Consider the following 20,353-nt stretch of genomic DNA (forward strand, 5'->3'; position numbering starts at 1 on the left):
CAATGCAGATAAAAATGGTACATTATAAATTATAAACATTACAGAACTCTGTGAATACTCACATCTTTTCCTGGAACACCAGGTTTCCCTGGAAACCCGTCTAAACCTGGCTCACCCTAAACAACATTTAAAAGCGAGACATAATTGAATGGAAGGTTAGTGTAATAAAAATATACACGTGTATTATTTTATTATATGCTATATTCTGCTTCAGATTTTGCAGTGCTAACCATTATTCATAAAGAGACATCTTAATAAAAAATTATAATAGTCTAACATGTATGCATTTTGTTCATACAGTATTCCAAATTTGAAAGCATTAAGTGTTCTACTGAACTACAGCTTGTGTCACAAAAGATGTTTTAGAGCAATTTTAAACTATGTATTTTAATCTGGAATCAGGTGCTGTATTTCTTAAAAACCCAGACTGTTTTTGCAGGAAAATGACTGAGGGGATGGAAAATGACTGAAACATGATGACCCTAGAATTTCTTGAAAACATGTGCAATATATGTAGTCTGCAGCCCCTGCTGTTTCAGCTCAGGAATTCAGGGAATAACAGATGGTAAATGAGTTTGTATGGAGTATTCATTTTGAATTCAAAGCCATTGAAGTTAAAAGGAAACGCCATCTGCAGTATACCAGTATAATCTGATATTTCCTGTTGTAATGATCCATGTATTGCTTCAAGAAATATACTGTATCCATTTGCTTTAGGACTTTGGATTACTAGCATTCTTTATGTTTTAAATTAGGACATTTTAGCCTCAACTAAAATATCTATCTATCTGTCTATCTATCTGTCTGTCTGTCTGTCTGTCGGTCCATCTGTCCGTCCGTCCGTCTGTCCGTCCATCCATCATCACCTAACTACTGCTTGGTAATGCCTTAGCAGCCACCTAGAATACCCTAGCAACTACCAATCTATCACTTAGAACACATTAGTAACTTTAAATCTCTCAAAGTACGAAAAATAGACAAGTATGTAAAACCTTCAGACTTCAAACAAACCTTTAACTGTTTTTAACTTTCAGACTTTGTCAAGCCAACATTCTAAGTTTGTACTGACGAATTTACCTTTTCTAGTTTCAGTTTTATCTCTATGATTTAAGTTCTTAAATGAGGCCGATTTTCTCTTTAAAGTTTTCACTGTGTGTGGAGGAGGACTGTCGGAAAGACAGTAGACTGTGGTATGACGGCAGCATCCTAAGGCCAGTCTGACTGCACAACACCCACACATGTACCTGACAGGCAGTGCTGCATAGTAATTAATTACATGTAATCTGGATAATTTTTATTTTTTTTTATAATTAAAATGTTTCATTCTAAATGAGCCTAACGTTGATATACATTTGGTGAGTCGTTGTGGAGTTGCACACACAGACCTGGTCCTGGACACTAGCCAGGTGGAAAGAGTTTCACTAAAGAGTGAACGGTCTCACTTGACATTTGACCACTGGATTTACAAAAGTCAAAAACAGGGCAAAAACATTACTGTGCAATCTAAACTACCTTTCAAACGTAATTTTCTTTGACTGCAAAGGATTCCACGTCAAATCTAAAGAAGCATTTGGAGGTGTGCTCGCATGTTTTATCAACTTTACATTTCATTTCTAACAAAATCCTGACAAACACATTTGAATTATTATTTGAATTATTACTCTGTGTCATATAACCATATGTCGCTAAGTCTTTGGAAGGGTTTTGTTGATCCTTAGAAGTCATTATACACCAACAGCCCTGGGAATCAAGTGCATTTCATATTCACAATGTAACCCACACATAAATGCAGAACTGATGTATTAGTTTTAGTCCCCCCCCCAAAAAAATATATATATAAATATATATATATATATATATATATATATATATATATATATATATATATATATATATATATATATATATATATATTGTACTTTGATTCAAAAATGTAATATAATGTACTTCTGCTTTTGTGATAACTTTGACTGGTCTGATCATTTGGATGGATGGTGTTTGTAACGCTGAAATTGCCGGAGTAAGACCACATTTGTTTATCACACCCCATGGCACCTGTCCATAATTCTAGAAACTCTCCCATAAGAAATGCATGTTAAACTCATATATATGTTAAACATATATCAGTCTGTCAATAGTCGCGTTCACACATACAGCCTTTTCCAGAAAATTACCTACAATTTCCAGTTTAGAGGTCATGTGTGAACATGACCCTTTTGAAAATACTGGTAAATTTTGCTCTGGCAATTTTCCTTAATGCAAAGTTGTATCATTACCTATAAATTTCCTTATTGATGATATGTGTGGACAGCACATTTGGTACATTTACCTGTAAAGGCAACCCAACGATTTTCCTGCAATTTACCTGGTTGCATGTGTGAACGGGGCTATTGATGTAGGGCCTAGCTTTTTTTCAGCATCATGGGGAAAATCATGCAACTCTCTTCATATATTTACACCATGTAAACACATTTGCAATTCACCCTTTTGTATTTGTGGAAAAAAGCACCACTCATATGGTTAGATCATGCCTTCTCATGATGAGTAATTATGCAAGTAACTTAACACTGCTGAAATACTATGTCTACATCATATCTAGTGACCTTCATTAATCATTGATTCTGGAAGTCTGAAAAAAAAAAAAAAAAGAAAAATAATTCAAACCTGGAAGAAAATTGTGTTTTTATTCTAAATAAGAATCATTTACACCAACTTTTTTTTGACATCTTGGATAAAACATACATATCAGTAAAAATGTGTTTTTGTGTTTTATGACCCTTTAAATGCCCTTTTTATTTCACTCAGTAACAAACAAATAGTGAGTGAAACTAATATAATTAAAAAAAAAAAAATCTTATTTTTATTAATTAAAAAAAAAAAATAATCCTACTCAAATACATGTGATCAAATAAACAAGGTCAGAGGTAATCCAAAAGTAATCATATTAGATTACCTAAAAATCCGAGAGATTAAGTTACTGATTTTAGTCATGAAATTTGTAATCGGTACCGGATTGCAATTCAGAAGTAATCTACCCAGCACTGCTTACAAGAAATATGGAGTCTACATTAACACTGTGACATCTGTTTATTTCCAGATGTGAGTTATTTGCTTCCCTCAACACACAAATCCACTCACACAGAAATATTCCCTCTGTAGTGTTCAACTTTTGTATATACAGTACTTCGTGACAATGACCAGTTTGGGCTTGGTCCAAGTTATTCTAATGCGCAATTACAAAACAGGGGTGCTGACAAGGGGAGGAAAACTAAGAAAATTGTCCTGTGCAGGCCCTGGAATGAATGGAGTTGCTGAAGAAACAGACTAAATAAAAACAGGTTTCCAAGCAAGAGAGTTTGTCCTGGGCCCTTTAAATCATGCTTGTGTCACTGGACTCAACCAAGAGGTCAAGGTTTGTTTGGTTTGCATGCTTTAGTTAGCCCCAGCTGGAAGATAACTGTAACCGGCTGTAACTACATCAACAATTTCTCCATTGATGGGTATTCAAAAGTAGCCATGTATTTTGACGAAATGCACTTTTTTGCAAGCAACATATTAATTGTAAGATTTTCATTATATTAATTAAAAAATTTGGTCACTGACAAAACTTCTACTAGAGGGCTCTTAAAAGTGTGAAATTGATTTTTTTTCTTTTGTCTGTTTTATTTCACTTCACTGCTCAGGATGGTCGCTAATGAAGGGCTTAGAGGGACTAGAGTTATTAATGATTAATCAATCAAACAATTATTTGCCATTAATAATTTAATCGATCAAGAAAAAAAGCACCTACTCTACTAATTCAATTAGGAACACAACGTGTACCGGAAGCCTGATCTCTTGAAATTTTTGTTACAATGGCAACATTTTTGCAAACCAAAATAACATGTGTCAATACACGTTTGGCTGCAGTTTCAAAGGGAAATGTCCAGTGGGGGCGCCAAAAGCGAGTGAAACTATGTTGAAATCAGACAAGGTTTGTAAGAAGTAGAGCAAAACATAAGTGTATATAAAGTTAGAAACAGCCATAGTATCTGTGATTTGTCTGAAAGTGAATAAAACACACAGTTGCTGTAGCACCTCTAGTGTTAATTTCACCAGGAAACTGCAGGAAAAATGCGGCACGTAAACATCGATTTGCAAAAATATCATAATAGTAACGTTTATTCTATGAGAGTAGGTTGCAGGTTGTGTATCGGGGAGGCATTATGACCCAGGGACAGCATGTCAAGTCACTTCGTAAAGATTATATCAAGATCTTCACATATCACTAGGGATGTTATAAAATATAGATATATCGTTTATTGATTGGCGCATTTTTTATTGATATATTTTTGAGCCATCGATATATTAAAATTAGCCGACATTTAAATTAGAAGCCAAATTGGCATGCTTTCCAATTCACTCAGTTGTCCTCTGTTCAGATTGGTGTAATAGACCACAAGAGGGCAATATACCATTTACTGAAGCCGGTCGCCGTCACGATCACACACCCACAAACATACACACAGGACGAGCAGAAGTGGTGCAGATGGCAGTTTTTGTACTTCTTCAAATATGAACAAAGTGACGCTGATGAGGTTAGTGAAACTGGTGTAACTGCGCAACATTTATTATGCAATTTCTAACCACAAAAAGACGTACTTGTTACTGAAATTACATTGTGTAGACTCTATGAAAGATACTTATACACAATATATCATCCAGTTATACTAGATCAAATAATCTTTGTCCTTTGATAATGATTTGTGTTGAATTTAATGGAAAACTATGGGACTTGCTCTCTACGTGACTTGCACTCACTTGTGCGTACCTTTGTAGAAAATAAATAATTTTTTTGAATTTTAGAATGCGGCATGTCATCCGCCAGATGTGTCCGGAGTGCGACCTACTTTAATTACCTTGCTGCTCACAGTTTACCAAAGTTTTGTTGAGAAATATGCCTGAAGAGACAAAGACTGTTGTGCAATGAGCAGCCCTATTTATATCTGAAAAAAATCTATATATATATATATATATCGATAATTATCGAGAAAATCTTCCGATTATCAATACGTGAAAAAGGCATTGATCCCAAGCCTACATATCACATTGTATTTGGGTTCATTTTAATCTGGAGCATCTGCTCTAAGTAACCATGAGCATTGTTTTCATATTCTGTTTTATGGTTCATTAAGTTAGAAGCGAAAACTTCCTGGTTACTTTCGTAACCTCTGTTCCCTGATGGAGGGAACGAGATGTTGTGTCAATGTAGTGACACTAGGGGTCACTCTTGGGAGCCCCAAACACCTCTGCTTTTTGAAAAAAGGCCAATGGGAATTGGCGAGTGAAATTTGCATGCCATTCCCCCAGACATACAGGTATAAAAGGAGCTGGTATGCAACCATTCATTCAGGTTTTGTGCTGAGGAGCCGAGACAAGGTCCCGACCATTTCAGCGGGTAGTTCAGTGTTGTGGCAAGAGGGACACAACATCTCGTTCCCTCCATCAGGGAATGGAGGTTACGAAAGTAACCAGGACATTCCCTATCTGTCACTCACTCTATGTTGTGTCGATGTTGTGACACTAGGGGTCCCTATAGAAAATGCCACAACTAGCTGAACTGTGTTACGTGGACTGGTGGTGCGAGACGGGCAGACCGCTGTGTGTCTCATAGCCAGCGTGCCAGGCCATCATGTAACCTCCCCCAACACTCTTATGAGCGTTGAACGGTCCTTCAGGAACAAGTGCCCAAAAATAGGGACAGGCTAGCCCAGCCGTGGCCTCTTTTCCTCTTTTTTCTCCCCAAAAAGAGTGGAATTTGTTAACTGACTGGGGGTCATAAATGTCTACGTTGGGGTGGTGTCACTCCCAAGGGGAAGACACCGTGGAAACCACACCCCACCCAGAGAAAAGGGGGGGGGGTGTTCTGAGTGGAAATACGTCACATGGCCTTACCGAGTCTTGTCGGAAGTATGTCATGTGGAGAAGTCCCATGGTAGGTCCTACCTGAGGGGGGAGATGTTTCTACAAACATGGTGATTGGGGCAGAGGGGCCTCTGCCCAAGGAAGACACAGTTTACCGACAGGGAAACGATTTAGCGTCACATGGGGTCACCTACGGGGAACCAGCACATGTGGAGCACCTACCTCAGTACAGGGCCTAAATAGCACACGTACTGGGCCGGCAGCGAGTTTCTCCGCAAACTCGTCTGCCACAGGGCTAAGGAGGAAAGTCATCCAGGGATCACATCCAGGGAAAGTCATCCAGGGGACACCCGGCCAGCTGTCCCGGAACTGGACAACACACGGGATGAAACCGGCTCAACCCAGAGATTATAGAACCTCACAAAGGTGTTGGGTGTTGCCCAGCCCACTGCTCTGCAGATGTCTGCCAAAGAGACGCCACTGGTCAGGGCCCAGGAGGCCGCTACACTCCTAGTAGAGTGGACTCGTAGCCCCACTGGGGACAGCACGTCCTGAGCGTGATATGCCATCACGATGGCGTCAATGACCCAGTGGGCGATCCTATATTTGGAGACAGCGCTTCCTTTCCGCTGTCCACCAAAGCAGACAAAGAGCTGCTCGGAGCTTCTAAATCTCTGCGTGCGATCCAAATAGATGCGTAAAGCACGCACCGGACACTGCAACACCAAGGCTGGGTCTGCCTCCTCCTGAGGCAGCACTTGCAGGTTCACCACCTGATCCCTAAATGGGAACCTTGGGCACATAGTCCGGTCGGGGTCTCAGGATCACATGAGAGTAACCCGGACCGAACTCCAGGCACGATTCGCTGACAGAGAATGCCTGCAGTTCACCAACCCTCCTGGTGGAAGTGAGCGCAGTCAGGAGGGCAGTCTTCAAAAAGAGTGCCTTAAGCTCAACTGACTCCAGGGGCTCAAAGGGAGCTTCCCGTAGACCCCGAAGGACTACAGAGAGGTCCCACAAGGGGATGAGGTGTGGTCTGGAGGGATTCAACCTCCTAGCTCCTCTCAGGAACCTAATGATCAAGTGGTGCTTCCCCAAATACTTACCATCCACTGCATCATGATGTGCCGAAATGGCAGCTACATACACCTTCAAGGTGGAGGGGGACAGCCACTTAGGTCTTCCGCGTCCTGTCCTAGGGCCAGACGTGGAGATTCCAGAGGTCTGGTCGCGGATGCCAGATGGTGCCCCATCCCTGAGAAAGAAGGTCCTTCCTCAGGGGAATTTGGCGGGGGGGGAAGGGGGGGGAGGGGGAGCGTGAGGTCCAAGAACCACGTCTGGGTGGGCCAGTAGGGTGCTACTAGGATGACCTGCTCCTTGTCCTCCCTGACCTTGCGCAGGTTCTGTGCAGGTAGACTCACTGGGGGAAACGTGTATTTGCGCATTTGTCGAGGGGGCTCGAACACTGTGGCTGTGCTGAATCCAGATACATCGAAGCACTTACTTGGCTCCTGACACCCACCATAAGATTGGTTGAGGAGGGGGGAGGAGGAACATTATCCCCGCAGTACATCAGAACCAACCCGGTGTGGGCATGTTTGTGCCACAGCTGGGCACGCAGGGGTGGGGGTCCACCGCTGGAGCGCCAAACCTGCCAAAATGGGATGGTGGACAGCGGTCGTGACGACAGCCATGTGCACCTGACATGTGACCCAGAGAACAAGAAAACCACTCTTTTGTTTAAGTTTTGGGTACCGCAGCCTCTTGGGCATGCGGCAAAAAATGAAAGAAAAGATTCTCCTCCCGGCCCTCCACCGGGGGATGGAGTGGTCTGTCTACCAGTTCCATAGAAGTGGGTCTCCTCGTCCCTGGGTCACCCATCTCAGGGGCACTTCTATGGCCGGTCGTGAGACGGGTGGCTTCTGCTTCCTGCGGTGGGCTCCACGCCGGGGCCGGGCCGCGGGGACGTGCTGCGGCGGAGCCGTGCTGTTGCTGCAGGACGACGCCCTTCGTGACGAGCAGACGGGGTGCGGGGTCTTGAGCAGCGCCGGGGCAGGATGTGTTGAATGGCCTCCATCTACTGCTTCACCGCGAACTGCTGGCAAAGTCCTCGATGGTGTCGCCGAACAGGCATCTTTAAAAAGACATTCCATGTGCCGCTCTTTTAGAATTGAAAATATACTCTTTTTTAGAATATACACTTTTTGTTGTTCTGCCGAAAGCCCAGGGGTGTTCTCTGCACTCCCACACATGGGTGCAGAGGGGGAGAAGCCGCTGAAATGCGCTGTAAAATCCAGCAGTTTGAGGTGGTCAGTAGGGAGAAATTGAATTCAGTACACTGAATGCAACCGCTCGGTTCTGAAGAGAAAATCTGAATAAGTGGTTGCATACCTGCTCTTTTTATACTCGTATGTCCGGGGGAGTGGCGTGCAAATTCCACTCGCCAATTCCCATTGGCCTTTTTTCAAAAAGCAGAGGTGTTTGGGGGTCCCAAGAGTGAGCCCTAGTGTCACTACATCGACACAACGTCGAGTGAGTGACAGATTGGGAACATGATTTATTTCAATGTAACTGTGGTTTGATTGACATGTGTCAGTCATCCCTTACCTGATCTCCAGGTGAACCTTTCTCTCCTTTTACTCCTGCACCACCCTGATGAAAGACACAATACACTCTTATTATGTTACAAACTTTGCAGAGAAACACATTTGATACACTGTGAACTCTTTTGCAGAGATGTAGCACAATATTGAGGATGCACTGATTTCAGTCTGTTTCTAATTAAGATTACATACAGTATATAGTATTTAATATACAGATTATACTTACAGACACCCCTTGAGGACCAGGCGCTCCAGGAGGACCAGCGTTACCTTGGATACCCTGAGTGAAAATTGGTAAAAAAGATCAGATCATGCTAAAAAATATCTAAGAAGCATGCACAGCATACCAATGCTGAAGCATTTCCCTCTTCTATCTAGAGGAAAAGGTGTCTTACCTTCGGTCCAAGAGGTCCAGGTAACCCAGCTTCACCTGAGAGCCCTCGCTCACCCTATTCATCAACACAAACATGATATTCTGAATCAATTTAATGTTATATACCATAAACTACAAGCAAACACAATCATACATCCCAATACTCACTCTCTCTCCCTTATCTCCTTGTTTCCCAGCCAGACCTGCTAAACCATCTGATCCCTAAATAATACCAAAGAAAGAAAGAAAAATAAGAAACTACATGGCATTACAACAGAAAACATCTCAATGTCATCATAAACTCATCAATGCCGCCTCTTAGTGATGCAGTTATTAGAAAATTATAAGAATTCCTAGTTTATATAAAGTGTATAAGAATCAAAAAATTACATATGTTTATTAGTGTTTTAAAGACAACATAAAATCAAAACTGACCCCATTTATGTCTTAATAAATGTACCTGGTCTTAATGTGCACAATTTGTCAGTGTGTTCATCATTCAAAAGAAAAGGTTTGTTTTCATAATATTTCATTAAACTGTATTAACTTTCTCCACTTCTGAAACAAATATTCTTGCACTAACAATGACGTCACCAAGGCCACATGTGCAAGAAAAAAAAAGAAAAAAATATCATATTACATGTTTCATTTGAAAATACATGATATTATGGAAGTTAAATATTTTGAGAATGCGGTTTTATGTTGCCTTTAAAGCAGAAGTGTGTTGATCAAGAAACCAATAGTCCCGCCCCCAACTCACGCCATTGGTTGAGTCAATGTTATTGTGTAAGTATGGACAGGTTGCTCAAAACAAACAGAGAAATTTAACCTACAAATGGCTTACTTACAGTTGTTTGAGCATATTAAGCTGGGATAAGAGAAAGAATTTTAACACAGAAAAAGTTACACACTTCAGCTTTAAATATTCATGGTTGTTTCTTACTCTCTCGCCCTTATCTCCTCTTGCTCCAGGTTCACCACGCTCGCCATTGTCCCCCTGTGGAGAGAGACGGAACTTCATCATGGCTTTGCATCAGGATGTCACATGACATCTGGATATGCCTCCATGAGGACCCGGAACTCTTCAGCCTTTAGCGTGTGCTATACTGTATATGTTCATGTAAGTTGTATGCAATGATCGTGAATTCCACTACTAACTTAGTGAGACAAAAATTCTACCATGTTCAAAACATTCTAAGGGGCCATTCACATTGCATGCGTATTTGCGTTAGACCTCCTTGACCGTTGAACTGTTGTGTTTTCAGCATCTCGCACAGAAGTTTTCAACTTTTGGTTCAAATGATGAAGCGTCACCTTGCATTTTCCCTCTCCGTCCTTCCTTGACGCACCATCCCCATACCAAAATGTATTCTTGTTCTCCTATGTAATTCTCATAAAAACTCTAGTGTGTCAGCACCCTAAACCATGAATTTCAAATCTTGAACAACAAACCAGCCAAGCAAAATCTGAATATGTCTTATTCCTTGAAATGTTATTCCTGAGACATAAGACAAACATAGTGTTCCTTGTTGGCAAACAAAAATTACACTATGAAGAAAACCTTCTGAGATCAGAATGTAAATGGCAAAAAAAAAAAAAGCTAGTTTTCCAGGTGAAAATAATTATACACACACTAATGCTAAACATCACAAAGAATTTAAATATCTTTCCAGTTATGTCTTAACTTCCAGAGGTCACATTCACTCACATTCACAGAAAGCTGAGGCTGCAGTTGGCCTACCATCTGTGTACCTCAGCAGAAATCATCAGACCAGGCTATGCTTTTCCAGTCTTTAACTGTCCAGTTTTGGCGAGCCTGTGTCCACTGCAGCCTCAGCTTTCTGTTCATGACAGAAGTGGAAACCGACATGGTCTTCTGCTGTTGTAGCCCATCCACCTCAAGGTTCGACGTGTTGTGCATTCTGAGATGCTATTCTGCTCACTATAATTGTACAGAGTGGTTATCTGAGTTACCTTAGCCTTTCTGTCAGCTTGAACCAGTCTGGCCATTTTCCGTTGACCTCTCTCATCAACAAGGCCTGTCTGTCCGCAGAATTGCTGCTCACTGGATGTTTTTTTTTGTTTTTGGCACCATTCTGAGTAAACTCTAGAGACTGTTGTGCATGAAAATCCCAGGAGATCAGCAGTTACAGAAATACTCAAATCAGCCCGTCTGGCACCAACAATCATGCCATGGTCGAAATCACTGAGATCACATTTTTCCCCAATTCTGATGGTTGATGTGAACATTAATTGAAGTTCCTGAATTTTATGCAGTGCACTGCTGCCACACGATTGGCTGATTAGACAATCGCATGAATATGTAGGTGTACAAGTGTTCCAATAAAGTGGTCGTGAATGTAGTTTTGTAGATATCTGCTCTTCCAAAACATAGCTGCCTTGCTGTCTACTGCCTACATAGACAGATGCCTTCTAAGGCAGTATCCTAACCAAAATTGAACCTCAAATGTTACTGTTTCGGATTGCACTTCATGGGAGGCAACGCGGTTAAGTAGCTTCCACATTATTCGAGTCAGTGCTTCAGCAACAGCGTCAAGCAACGGTTGACCTCCATATGAAAAGCGCAGCAGAGAACGTCTTGTTTTGATTTTAACACTGGCATTGCCCATGTAATGATACACCATCTGAATTGAACATTTTGCCTTACTAATGACATGATACTCTAATACAGTAAGTACAAAAATAAGATATTGGGTGGAATAGTGCATTTTACATTAGACAGAGCATTTTTTAATCAATATTTTAAGTATATATATATATTTTTTTTTTATCGGCATCTTGGATGAATTCACTGAGCTCATCATCACAATGCATGGGATTGCCTTATCCACGCCGAATACATGTTAAGCTCCCATATAATTTGGCCAAAATTAGGTAATTAGGAGAAAGAATGGGAATCGATCAGGACATGTCACAGTCCAGACTCAAACCTGTGTCATCCACATCAGCACCATGGCTCAATATGTCAAAACACATGAACTGCTCCACCACAGCTCCAACAAGACAGCCAACAATCATTTCAGTTTGAAAAGGTTGACAAAATGACAACAAGCGAGGTTTCAAGAGAGACAGAGACAAAGACGGAGACACATACAGAGATGGAGAAACACCTCAAACACAGACATGCGTTTGCGGCATCATGCAGTTTAACCAGCCAACTCCTCGTGTGTAACTAACTACCACATTAACCCATAGATACATGTGAGTACATGGAAATACATTACAACACATACACAAATTGCACACACATTGACGCTCATGCAAATCAATGACCTTACTTATATATACAGTACACCTAGAAGTACACACACACATACACTACCGGTCAAAAGTTTTGAAACACTTGACTGAAATGTTTCTCATGATCTTAAAAATCTTTTGATCTGAAGGCGTATGCTTAAATGTTTGAAATTAGTTTTGTAGACAAAAATATAATTGTGCCACCATATTAATTAATTTCATTATAAAACTAAAATTTAATTTAAAAAAAAAAAGTTTTTCAAATTGATGACTTGGACCAAATAATAAAGAAAAGCAGCCAATAAGTGCCCAACATAGATGGGAACTCATTCAATACTGTTTAAAAAGCATCCCAGGGTGATACCTCAAGAAGATTTCTGCAAATTCTAGGCAAAGTGTGACTACTTTGAAGATGCTAAAATATAACACAGTTTTGATTTATTTTGGATTTTGTTTTGTCACAACATAATTCCCATAGTTCCATTTATGTTATTCCATAGTTTTGATGACTTTACTATTATTCTAAATGTGGAAAAAAAAAAAAATTATAATAAAGAATGAGTAAGTGTTTCAAAACTTTTGACCGGTAGTGTACGTATATCTATGTACAAATACAAAAATGAAATAACAATACATGCATAATGCATAACACTAGGCTGTTACATTTTATGAACTGTTTAATACAGTGTTTGCCCTAACAAACACCACTAATGAAAGATCCTCATATCAGCAATGTATGGAACAATATTCACATTTGCAGTTTCTAGGTCGCCCGCAGGAAATTCCACTGACCCGTCCTGAATGCAACATTTATCTAGCTGTGGGTGTCAAACTGGCATCTAAATTTGACGGTGTAGTACGTGAGTCCAGTGGAAATCTCACAATTAGACTCCTTTCAAGACACTTACAAAGAAAAATATTATTGTTGAATCAAAAGATTCATCACGAGTGTGAAATTAAGATATTAATCCAGTTGGACAAGTCTCAGCTGCCTCCACTTCTGAGACCGTCAATCTGCGCATCTTATCATGTGGCTCGCTGTGCATGACAACGCAGAGACTCCGCATGTGGAGACTCATGCTGTTCTCCGCGATCCACGCACAACTTACCACGTGCCCCAATGAGAGCGAGAACCACTAATCATGACCACAAGGAGGTTACCCCATGTGACTCTACCCTCCCTAGCAACCAGGCCAATTTGGTTGCTTAGGAGACCTGGCTGGAGTCACTCAGCACACCCTGGAATCGAACTCGCGACTCCAGGGGTGGTAGTCAGTGTCAATTCTCACTGAGCTACCCAGGCCCCCCATAAGCATTTCTGACTAATATATGTTGATTATGAAGTTATTCTGAGGTGATTATGTGCTGGAGTCTGTATCTCTATCTACTTAGAATTAGAGGAAGTCGGTTTTAAGCGGTACGAGTGGTTGTGCTACCAGTTCTTGTACTGCATATCTGTGGAGGTTGGCGAAACCATAATTCCACTGTTCAAAATATGGAATAGTTCTTTTTTTATCCATAAAAAGGTGGTAATTCCTGCTCTACAATGTTGGCAATCTTAGACTTGAGTTTTATAGGAAGAACTCATATTCTGGACAATTCGTTTTATAAAAGATGTTCGAGTAACAATTATTAACACAGGACAACCGTAGTTTCATCGTGATGGGATTAAAAGCACAAAATAAGTATTGTTTTCCCCTAAAATTAGCTAAAAATCCTTAAAACAAGATGAATTAACTTGAGAAGAAAAGTGAGTTAGATTTCTCTGAAAACAAGACTTAACATCATATGCCATTTTGCTTGTTAAGTCAATGATTCTTGCTTTAAGAATGTTTAGATATTTTCAAAGATTCTGAGTAAGAAAATTATCATTTTTTTGCTATGTGTGAAATTTATTTAACCTCCTCAGAGTCATGAATCCTTTATGAATTGGGCTCTAGATGCATATTGGTGATGATAAAATGCATGCAATGAACTCAACACAAAAACATATAGCAAACCCACACTTAGACCAACAAACACATACACAAAACATACACTGTGTTTTATCTGTTTTGAGGAGTTTGGCTGTTAAATCCATGATCTTACCTTCTCCCCTCTATCACCTTTGATAGAGACAGCCTGACCCTGCAATTAATCAATCAACATGGATCAATTATTCTCCAGGCCCAGAGAGACAACAGAAATAGAAGCAATATCATATGAAATTCATATGTTTTGAGAAATCTACCAGTAATTTTTTTTTTTTTTTTTTTTTATGAAAACTGTACTGCACAAGCATATACTGTATATATATATATATATATATATATATATATATATATATATACTATATACCAATCCTCAGTTAGGCAGGTATTACTGAATGTAAGTTCGTCTACACAGTTTAAACATCTACAAAGCTTTATTATGCTTTATAAGTGATAGTGTAAATGCCGTACACGTTCTCCTTTCTGCCCCTTAAGTCCTGGTGCTCCTTCAGCCCCTTTTAGACCAAGATCCCCCTGTAGATGTACAATTTATGTAAAGATCTAATGAGGAACCCATCAGAAATGCACCCAGAGATGTGCACACAGCATTCTAAGGCATATTATATTAATTTTGATATCTTGTGATATTAAAACACGATTTGACCTTTTCGCCCTTGGGCCCCGTGCCACCTGGTGGGCCTGTCTCGCCCTGTAGTATGGGAAAGATTGAGAGAGATAGCAAAAGAGTGAGAGATATGAGGGGATATTTTATGAAATAAAGAAACACAGGTCAGAAATAAAAGAGTGCACAGAATGAATGCATTACAAGTGGAATTGAATGCATTACAAAAGAAAGGTCAATTGAAAATTGATATCCAGCCATATTTCTTTAAAGAAATGTTCAATGCTAGTTCAAAAAGTACAACATTTCTATTGACAAAATATGTTGGTTACCACAAAAAAAAAAAAAAAAAAAAAATTATTCCTCAGTTTGTTTATAGCAGAAATTGTGTTTACAATAATAAACTTACAATGGAAGTCTATGGGGCAAGGCCGGATATGTGTAGCTCATATTTTTGTTAAAGCACTTACAGTATGTGTGTTATTTTAGCTGGTAAGTTGTCTGAATCAGTATAAACCTTTTAGGATAGAATTACTTTTCTAGTCAGATTAACTTTTTGGTTATGCATATGTATTTTATGTACAGTTCGCTTTCAACTGGACACTGGACAGAACACAGACAAGGTTAGTGAGCAAAATTATTAAACTAGTCTCTTACACACAATATCTAAGTTTTGTGGCTATTCTGATGAAACGGTTTGCATTTTAATGTTTATTGTGGTGCAATGTCTTGCCCCATATGCTTCCATTATAAGTGCATTACTGTAAAAACAATTAGTTTGTTTTTACAAAATGCGAGACTAGTCGAAGATATTTTCGGTGGTAATCCAAAAAATGTCACAGATGCTGTCAATAGAACCCAGAACATTATCATCGTACTCATGTGACCAAAATGAATACAGCACATGACTTCAGAAAACAACAACATTTATTTGCTTTTTCTACCTCATGTACCGTAAATAACTTTGGTAACTGTAAAATATCATAAGGCTGATATTCAATTTTTTTGCATGTAGATTAAACATCCACATGGCAGTGTGATACATGTGTCTATGACCTTTGATCTTGAAGACCTTACCCTTTCCCCTGCAGGGCAGGAGCAGTTCACTACGGCTGGTTTCTTCTGCTCAGCACTTGTTGGTTTTGGGGTGGGCAAAGGGAGTGGGGGGGCCTCGGTCACCAGAGATTGTTCACACTGAGCGAGGAGAGTGAACGAGGGAAGGAAAGATAATTGGATGTGTTTATGAAAGTGAAAGAGAGGAAAAGGACTGCTGAATGGCTCCGAATGTATCATGAATTAAGAATTCAGATACAGCTCAAAAATGTACTTTCCTGATATTGAATTACGGATACTCCAAAAATCAAAACAAACACCATATTATCGTGAATGAAAACAAAGATGAAAACAAAATGAAAAAAAAAATAATATTTTTTTTAAATTAAATTAAATTAAAATTAAGTTAAAAAGAGAAAGAGAATACTTTTTTTGTATCTGTTTTTGATATACAATATATTCTAACATTTGTGTCCTTTAAAACCATCTTCATTAAACATGAAAATGCTAAAGAGCAATGATGAATAAAGAAGGAAAAAAAAAAAAAACTGAACTAAACATAAAAAAATAAAAAATAAAAAAAATAAATGAATGTAAAATTTAAATATTGCAGGTTAAAAGACTAAATGTCCCCACAAGGACAGTAAAACCTGAGATCACCTACTGTGTGGGGCCCAGCCAGCGGTCCCCACGCAGGAAATGGCTGATTAAACATACTAAACAATGTTTTTTTGAAAATGTAAAAATGCAAAAAGGTTTCTATGAGGGTTAGGTTTAGGGGTAGGGTTAGGGGATAGAAATAATCATAAGATATAAAATCCATAAAAAGCCTGGATGTCTATGGAGAGTCCCCACAATGATATAAAAACAAGTTTGTGTGTGTGTGTGTGTGTGTGTGGTCAGATGTACTTACAGGGCCACCAGGAATATCACAACATGCCTCTTGCTCTGCCTGTTTACCATCACAGTAGATCACCATCCTCTGGAGGTCAAACTATAGAAGACACACTATGTGTTAGCAAAGATTTCAGTTGGGTCTAAACTGAAATACTAACTCAATACTAGCACATAATTAAGACATCAGGTTTGTGTTGTGGCCATTATTTTAGCAATTCTGTTTGGTGATTCTAGTGGTACACAAATTACACACTTGACCCTTAAGCTAACATAACAATGTAAGCTAAACTGAACAAAAATTGTCATTTAAACATTTAGTGTAAATATTAGTGGTGTCATTTTCAACACATCCTACATCAATGGGAACACTGTCGTAGAGTCTTTTGCCGATGACGGTCTTTCCCTGGATGTCGATGTCTTCTCTGTCCTCTATGGGCAGCGACGCAATGTGTTTACAGTCCAGAAACAAGGACACAGACTTGGAGTCCACCCTCATACCGATCTTATGCCAGTTACGGTCAAACAGGTTGTCCACCTCTGGGTTTCTAAAGACCGCACGAACAGCGTCCTTCGTCAGGCCTACCGCATTGTACTCCACTGCTTTGTTCTCCCCGTCAAGACGGATTGAGACCTGGTGAATAATTGGACAATATATTTGTGTTCGTTCAACTATGTGGACTTTTAGAAAACCATCTCTGTTAAAACACACTTGCCACACTCTAATTTATTTAATCTGTCTGAAGTGGACATTTATGCGTCAAATGAGAATTATGTCATTTTCGTCATTTTTACATGAAAGTCCAAGTTAGTTTTAATGCGACTTTCATATGATACAAAGACAAAAGTTTTTTTTTTCATTCATTTTCATTTACTCACTCTCATGTCATTCCAAACCCATATGACTTCCTATCTTTTGCAGAACACAAAAGGTGACATTTTAATGAATATCCCATTCCTCCTTTTAATACAGCACATTTAAAAGGGGCTCAAAAATGTCATAACAGTAGTCCATGTGGCTCATGCGTCATATTCCAAGTCTTCTGAAGGCATACTATAGATTTTGGTGATACACAACCCGAAATGCAAGTCATTTTTTAGCGAAAACCTTGACATACCTTGTGCATTTATGAGCACTATAAGAGGCTCATTCACAGTGGCTCAAGAGTTCATGTTAGAACTTGTGGTGCTTTAAGTGCTAAACAAACGTCAAGAGTTTCAAGGAAAATTGACTTAAGTTTCAGGTAGTTTCTTGCCAAAACCATCATATTCCTCAGAAGACTTGGAATATGACGCACGAGTCACATGGGCTACTTTTATGGTACTTTTGGGTCCTTTTTTAAGCTTTAAAGTGAGTCACTATCCACTGCCATTGTACTGAAAAGACAGAATGAGGTATTCTTTAAAATTAACCATTTTGTGTTCTGCATAATAAACAAGTCATTTGGGTTTGGAACGATAAGGGTGAGTACGAATTTTCATTTTTGGAGAACATTTCCTTTATTTAAATTAAGTATTTTCAAAAGTAAACACTTGTGCCACAAAAGTGCCCAAAGTTAAAGAAACATCCATAATTGGTATCATGAATAAATGTAGATTTTTCAATTAATACAAAGAAATTTTGAATGATGGTACTGGAACTTGAAATGGAAATCTTGTTTTGCTCCACTGAGTGGGGGCTGTTGTTTGTGCATCATACAGGGCCCCTTAGTAGCACACACCTGTGGGATGCCATATTTGTCATAGACCTGCCACAGGTACCAGTCTTCTTTACGAGAGGTCTTTCTGAACTTAAATGTAGTCACAAAGGCATATTCATCTGGTAGACCTTGAGGCAACACATCTCTAAAACACAAGAAAGAAAGAAAGTTCATTAAGCTTGTATTAACTGTAAAAGTACATACTGTATTTTTGAATAATTCAAATGTCACCTACTCTGTTTTTTGGACTATGGGCATGGTACCAAGCCGAACATAGGGGGTCTGACCTGGCTCAAACTTCTCCCCGAGAAAATCTCTCACATTGAAATATTCCATCAAATCAAAACCTGAAACCAACAGGGGAAAATATATATATACATATGAAGAAAACTGAATAATACATTACAAGTAAGGGGTTTTCTGAGGGGTATGTTGCAATAGGGCACATGCCCCTGATTTTTGTTGACTGTATTTCCATCTATAACCACTAGGTGGAGTCCATGAGACGGGACAAAATAACCTTGATCTCTATTGGATGGATTTACACAAACTTTCCCAAACCAAAAGAGAATTCACTTTTAGATGTCTCTTTGAAAGTTGAAATTCAAGTTGGTTATATGGGAGCTTCTACTTTGTACAAGACAAGGCAAGTTGACACAGAAAATGTTTTACACAGCAGTAAAGGGTTAATTTTATATAAAGATATAATAAAGAAAAAAAGAATTAGTTAACTTAAAATGGCCTTAAATGAATCATAAAAATAAATAAATAAATAAAACATTTTACATTTTAAAAATGGCATAAAATAAATTAAGGGATAATGCACAGAAGAGCCTTGAATCACCCTGAAGGGGTTTACTTTCCAATAATGACCAGCTGACGGTACATTATCTTGCTTATTACATGGCTACTTACCAAGTAAATAAATGGACATGACATATTAATATGAGTTGACTGCGAAGCACTACAAGGGACGTAGCACAACTATGGTGGAAATCATTTGCCTTTGGCAACACGGTTGTGGTCAATTATACAGTTTAGCGGCCACTGTTCAAAAATATTTGACAGCAGAATGACAGGATTGACCAATCAGAATGAAGTATTCCAGAAAGACGTTTTATATAAGGAAAGAAAAGCTATAAATAAAAGGACATACATTTAAAATTAAAATACTACCCAAACCACATTGAAGAAAAAATACTTTTTAATTGTCACCTGTATTTTCAGTGATAAGGCTGAACCTGTTGATTTAAAAAAGATATACCACTTTCCATGCTCACACACAAAAAAAGTCTGTGCCTCTAGGATCAAATATGACCTCATTGTTTTTTCAAAGAAGGAAAGTAGAGCTCTGCTCTGTATGTGAATATCAGCCCCACTAATTAATGCTTTAGATCCATAGCCAACAGTCATTAAACTGCACTTGCTGAAGCAGATGCTTAAAAAACCGCCTTTCATGTGCAATTATGTCACTGGGTCTCAAGCATGAGTGTGTTTGTGTATGGATCCACTGCATAAGCTGAGGTTGGCTGTTTTGGCTATCCACCCTATTTTAGTGGCCAAACAAGGGCACTTCTATAACCAATACAAAGTCTGTCACCATAGTGATGCCAGCGGGGCCAGGGCGTTGCCTGGGGAAGGAAGTCAAGGGTCGATCTGGTGACATGCAAATGCTGGTTGAGTAAAACTTTCAAATGCAGCCTCATGTGATTCATCAGTTTAAAAGGTATATTTTATCCAAAAAAGTAAATTCTGTCATCATTTACTCACCCTCACATCAGTCCAAACCCAAATGACTTTCTATCTGCTGTGGAAGACCAAAGGTGAAATTTAGGAGAACATCCGAGCATACAACGAAAGTGGATGGGGACTGGTCAAAGCAAAGCAAGGCGAGGCAAGTTTATTTATATAGTACATTTCATACACAATGGCAATGCAATGTGCTTTACATAAAAATGATAAAGAAAATATAA

General features: G+C 39.1%; 1 protein-coding gene across 1 annotated transcript in view; it reads right to left on the minus strand.

Annotated features, from left to right (window-relative positions):
• LOC127424804 (collagen alpha-1(XXII) chain-like) overlaps nucleotides 1–20,353 on the minus strand; it is a 90,477-nt gene that overhangs the window by 39,020 nt on the left and 31,104 nt on the right. Inside the window, exons 5-18 of the mRNA XM_051670225.1 lie at nucleotides 18,616–18,727; nucleotides 18,402–18,525; nucleotides 17,039–17,314; nucleotides 16,700–16,780; nucleotides 15,811–15,927; nucleotides 14,776–14,820; nucleotides 14,583–14,645; nucleotides 14,230–14,268; nucleotides 9,824–9,877; nucleotides 9,049–9,102; nucleotides 8,903–8,956; nucleotides 8,734–8,787; nucleotides 8,512–8,556; nucleotides 63–116 (exon numbers count right to left, since the gene is read on the minus strand). Coding sequence (XP_051526185.1) covers nucleotides 63–116; nucleotides 8,512–8,556; nucleotides 8,734–8,787; nucleotides 8,903–8,956; nucleotides 9,049–9,102; nucleotides 9,824–9,877; nucleotides 14,230–14,268; nucleotides 14,583–14,645; nucleotides 14,776–14,820; nucleotides 15,811–15,927; nucleotides 16,700–16,780; nucleotides 17,039–17,314; nucleotides 18,402–18,525; nucleotides 18,616–18,727 — 1,172 coding nt within the window. The remainder of the gene's footprint in view (nucleotides 1–62; nucleotides 117–8,511; nucleotides 8,557–8,733; nucleotides 8,788–8,902; nucleotides 8,957–9,048; nucleotides 9,103–9,823; nucleotides 9,878–14,229; nucleotides 14,269–14,582; nucleotides 14,646–14,775; nucleotides 14,821–15,810; nucleotides 15,928–16,699; nucleotides 16,781–17,038; nucleotides 17,315–18,401; nucleotides 18,526–18,615; nucleotides 18,728–20,353) is intronic.

Source organism: Myxocyprinus asiaticus, chromosome 34 (genome assembly GCF_019703515.2).
Source record: "Myxocyprinus asiaticus isolate MX2 ecotype Aquarium Trade chromosome 34, UBuf_Myxa_2, whole genome shotgun sequence".
Lineage (NCBI taxonomy): Eukaryota > Metazoa > Chordata > Actinopteri > Cypriniformes > Catostomidae > Myxocyprinus > Myxocyprinus asiaticus.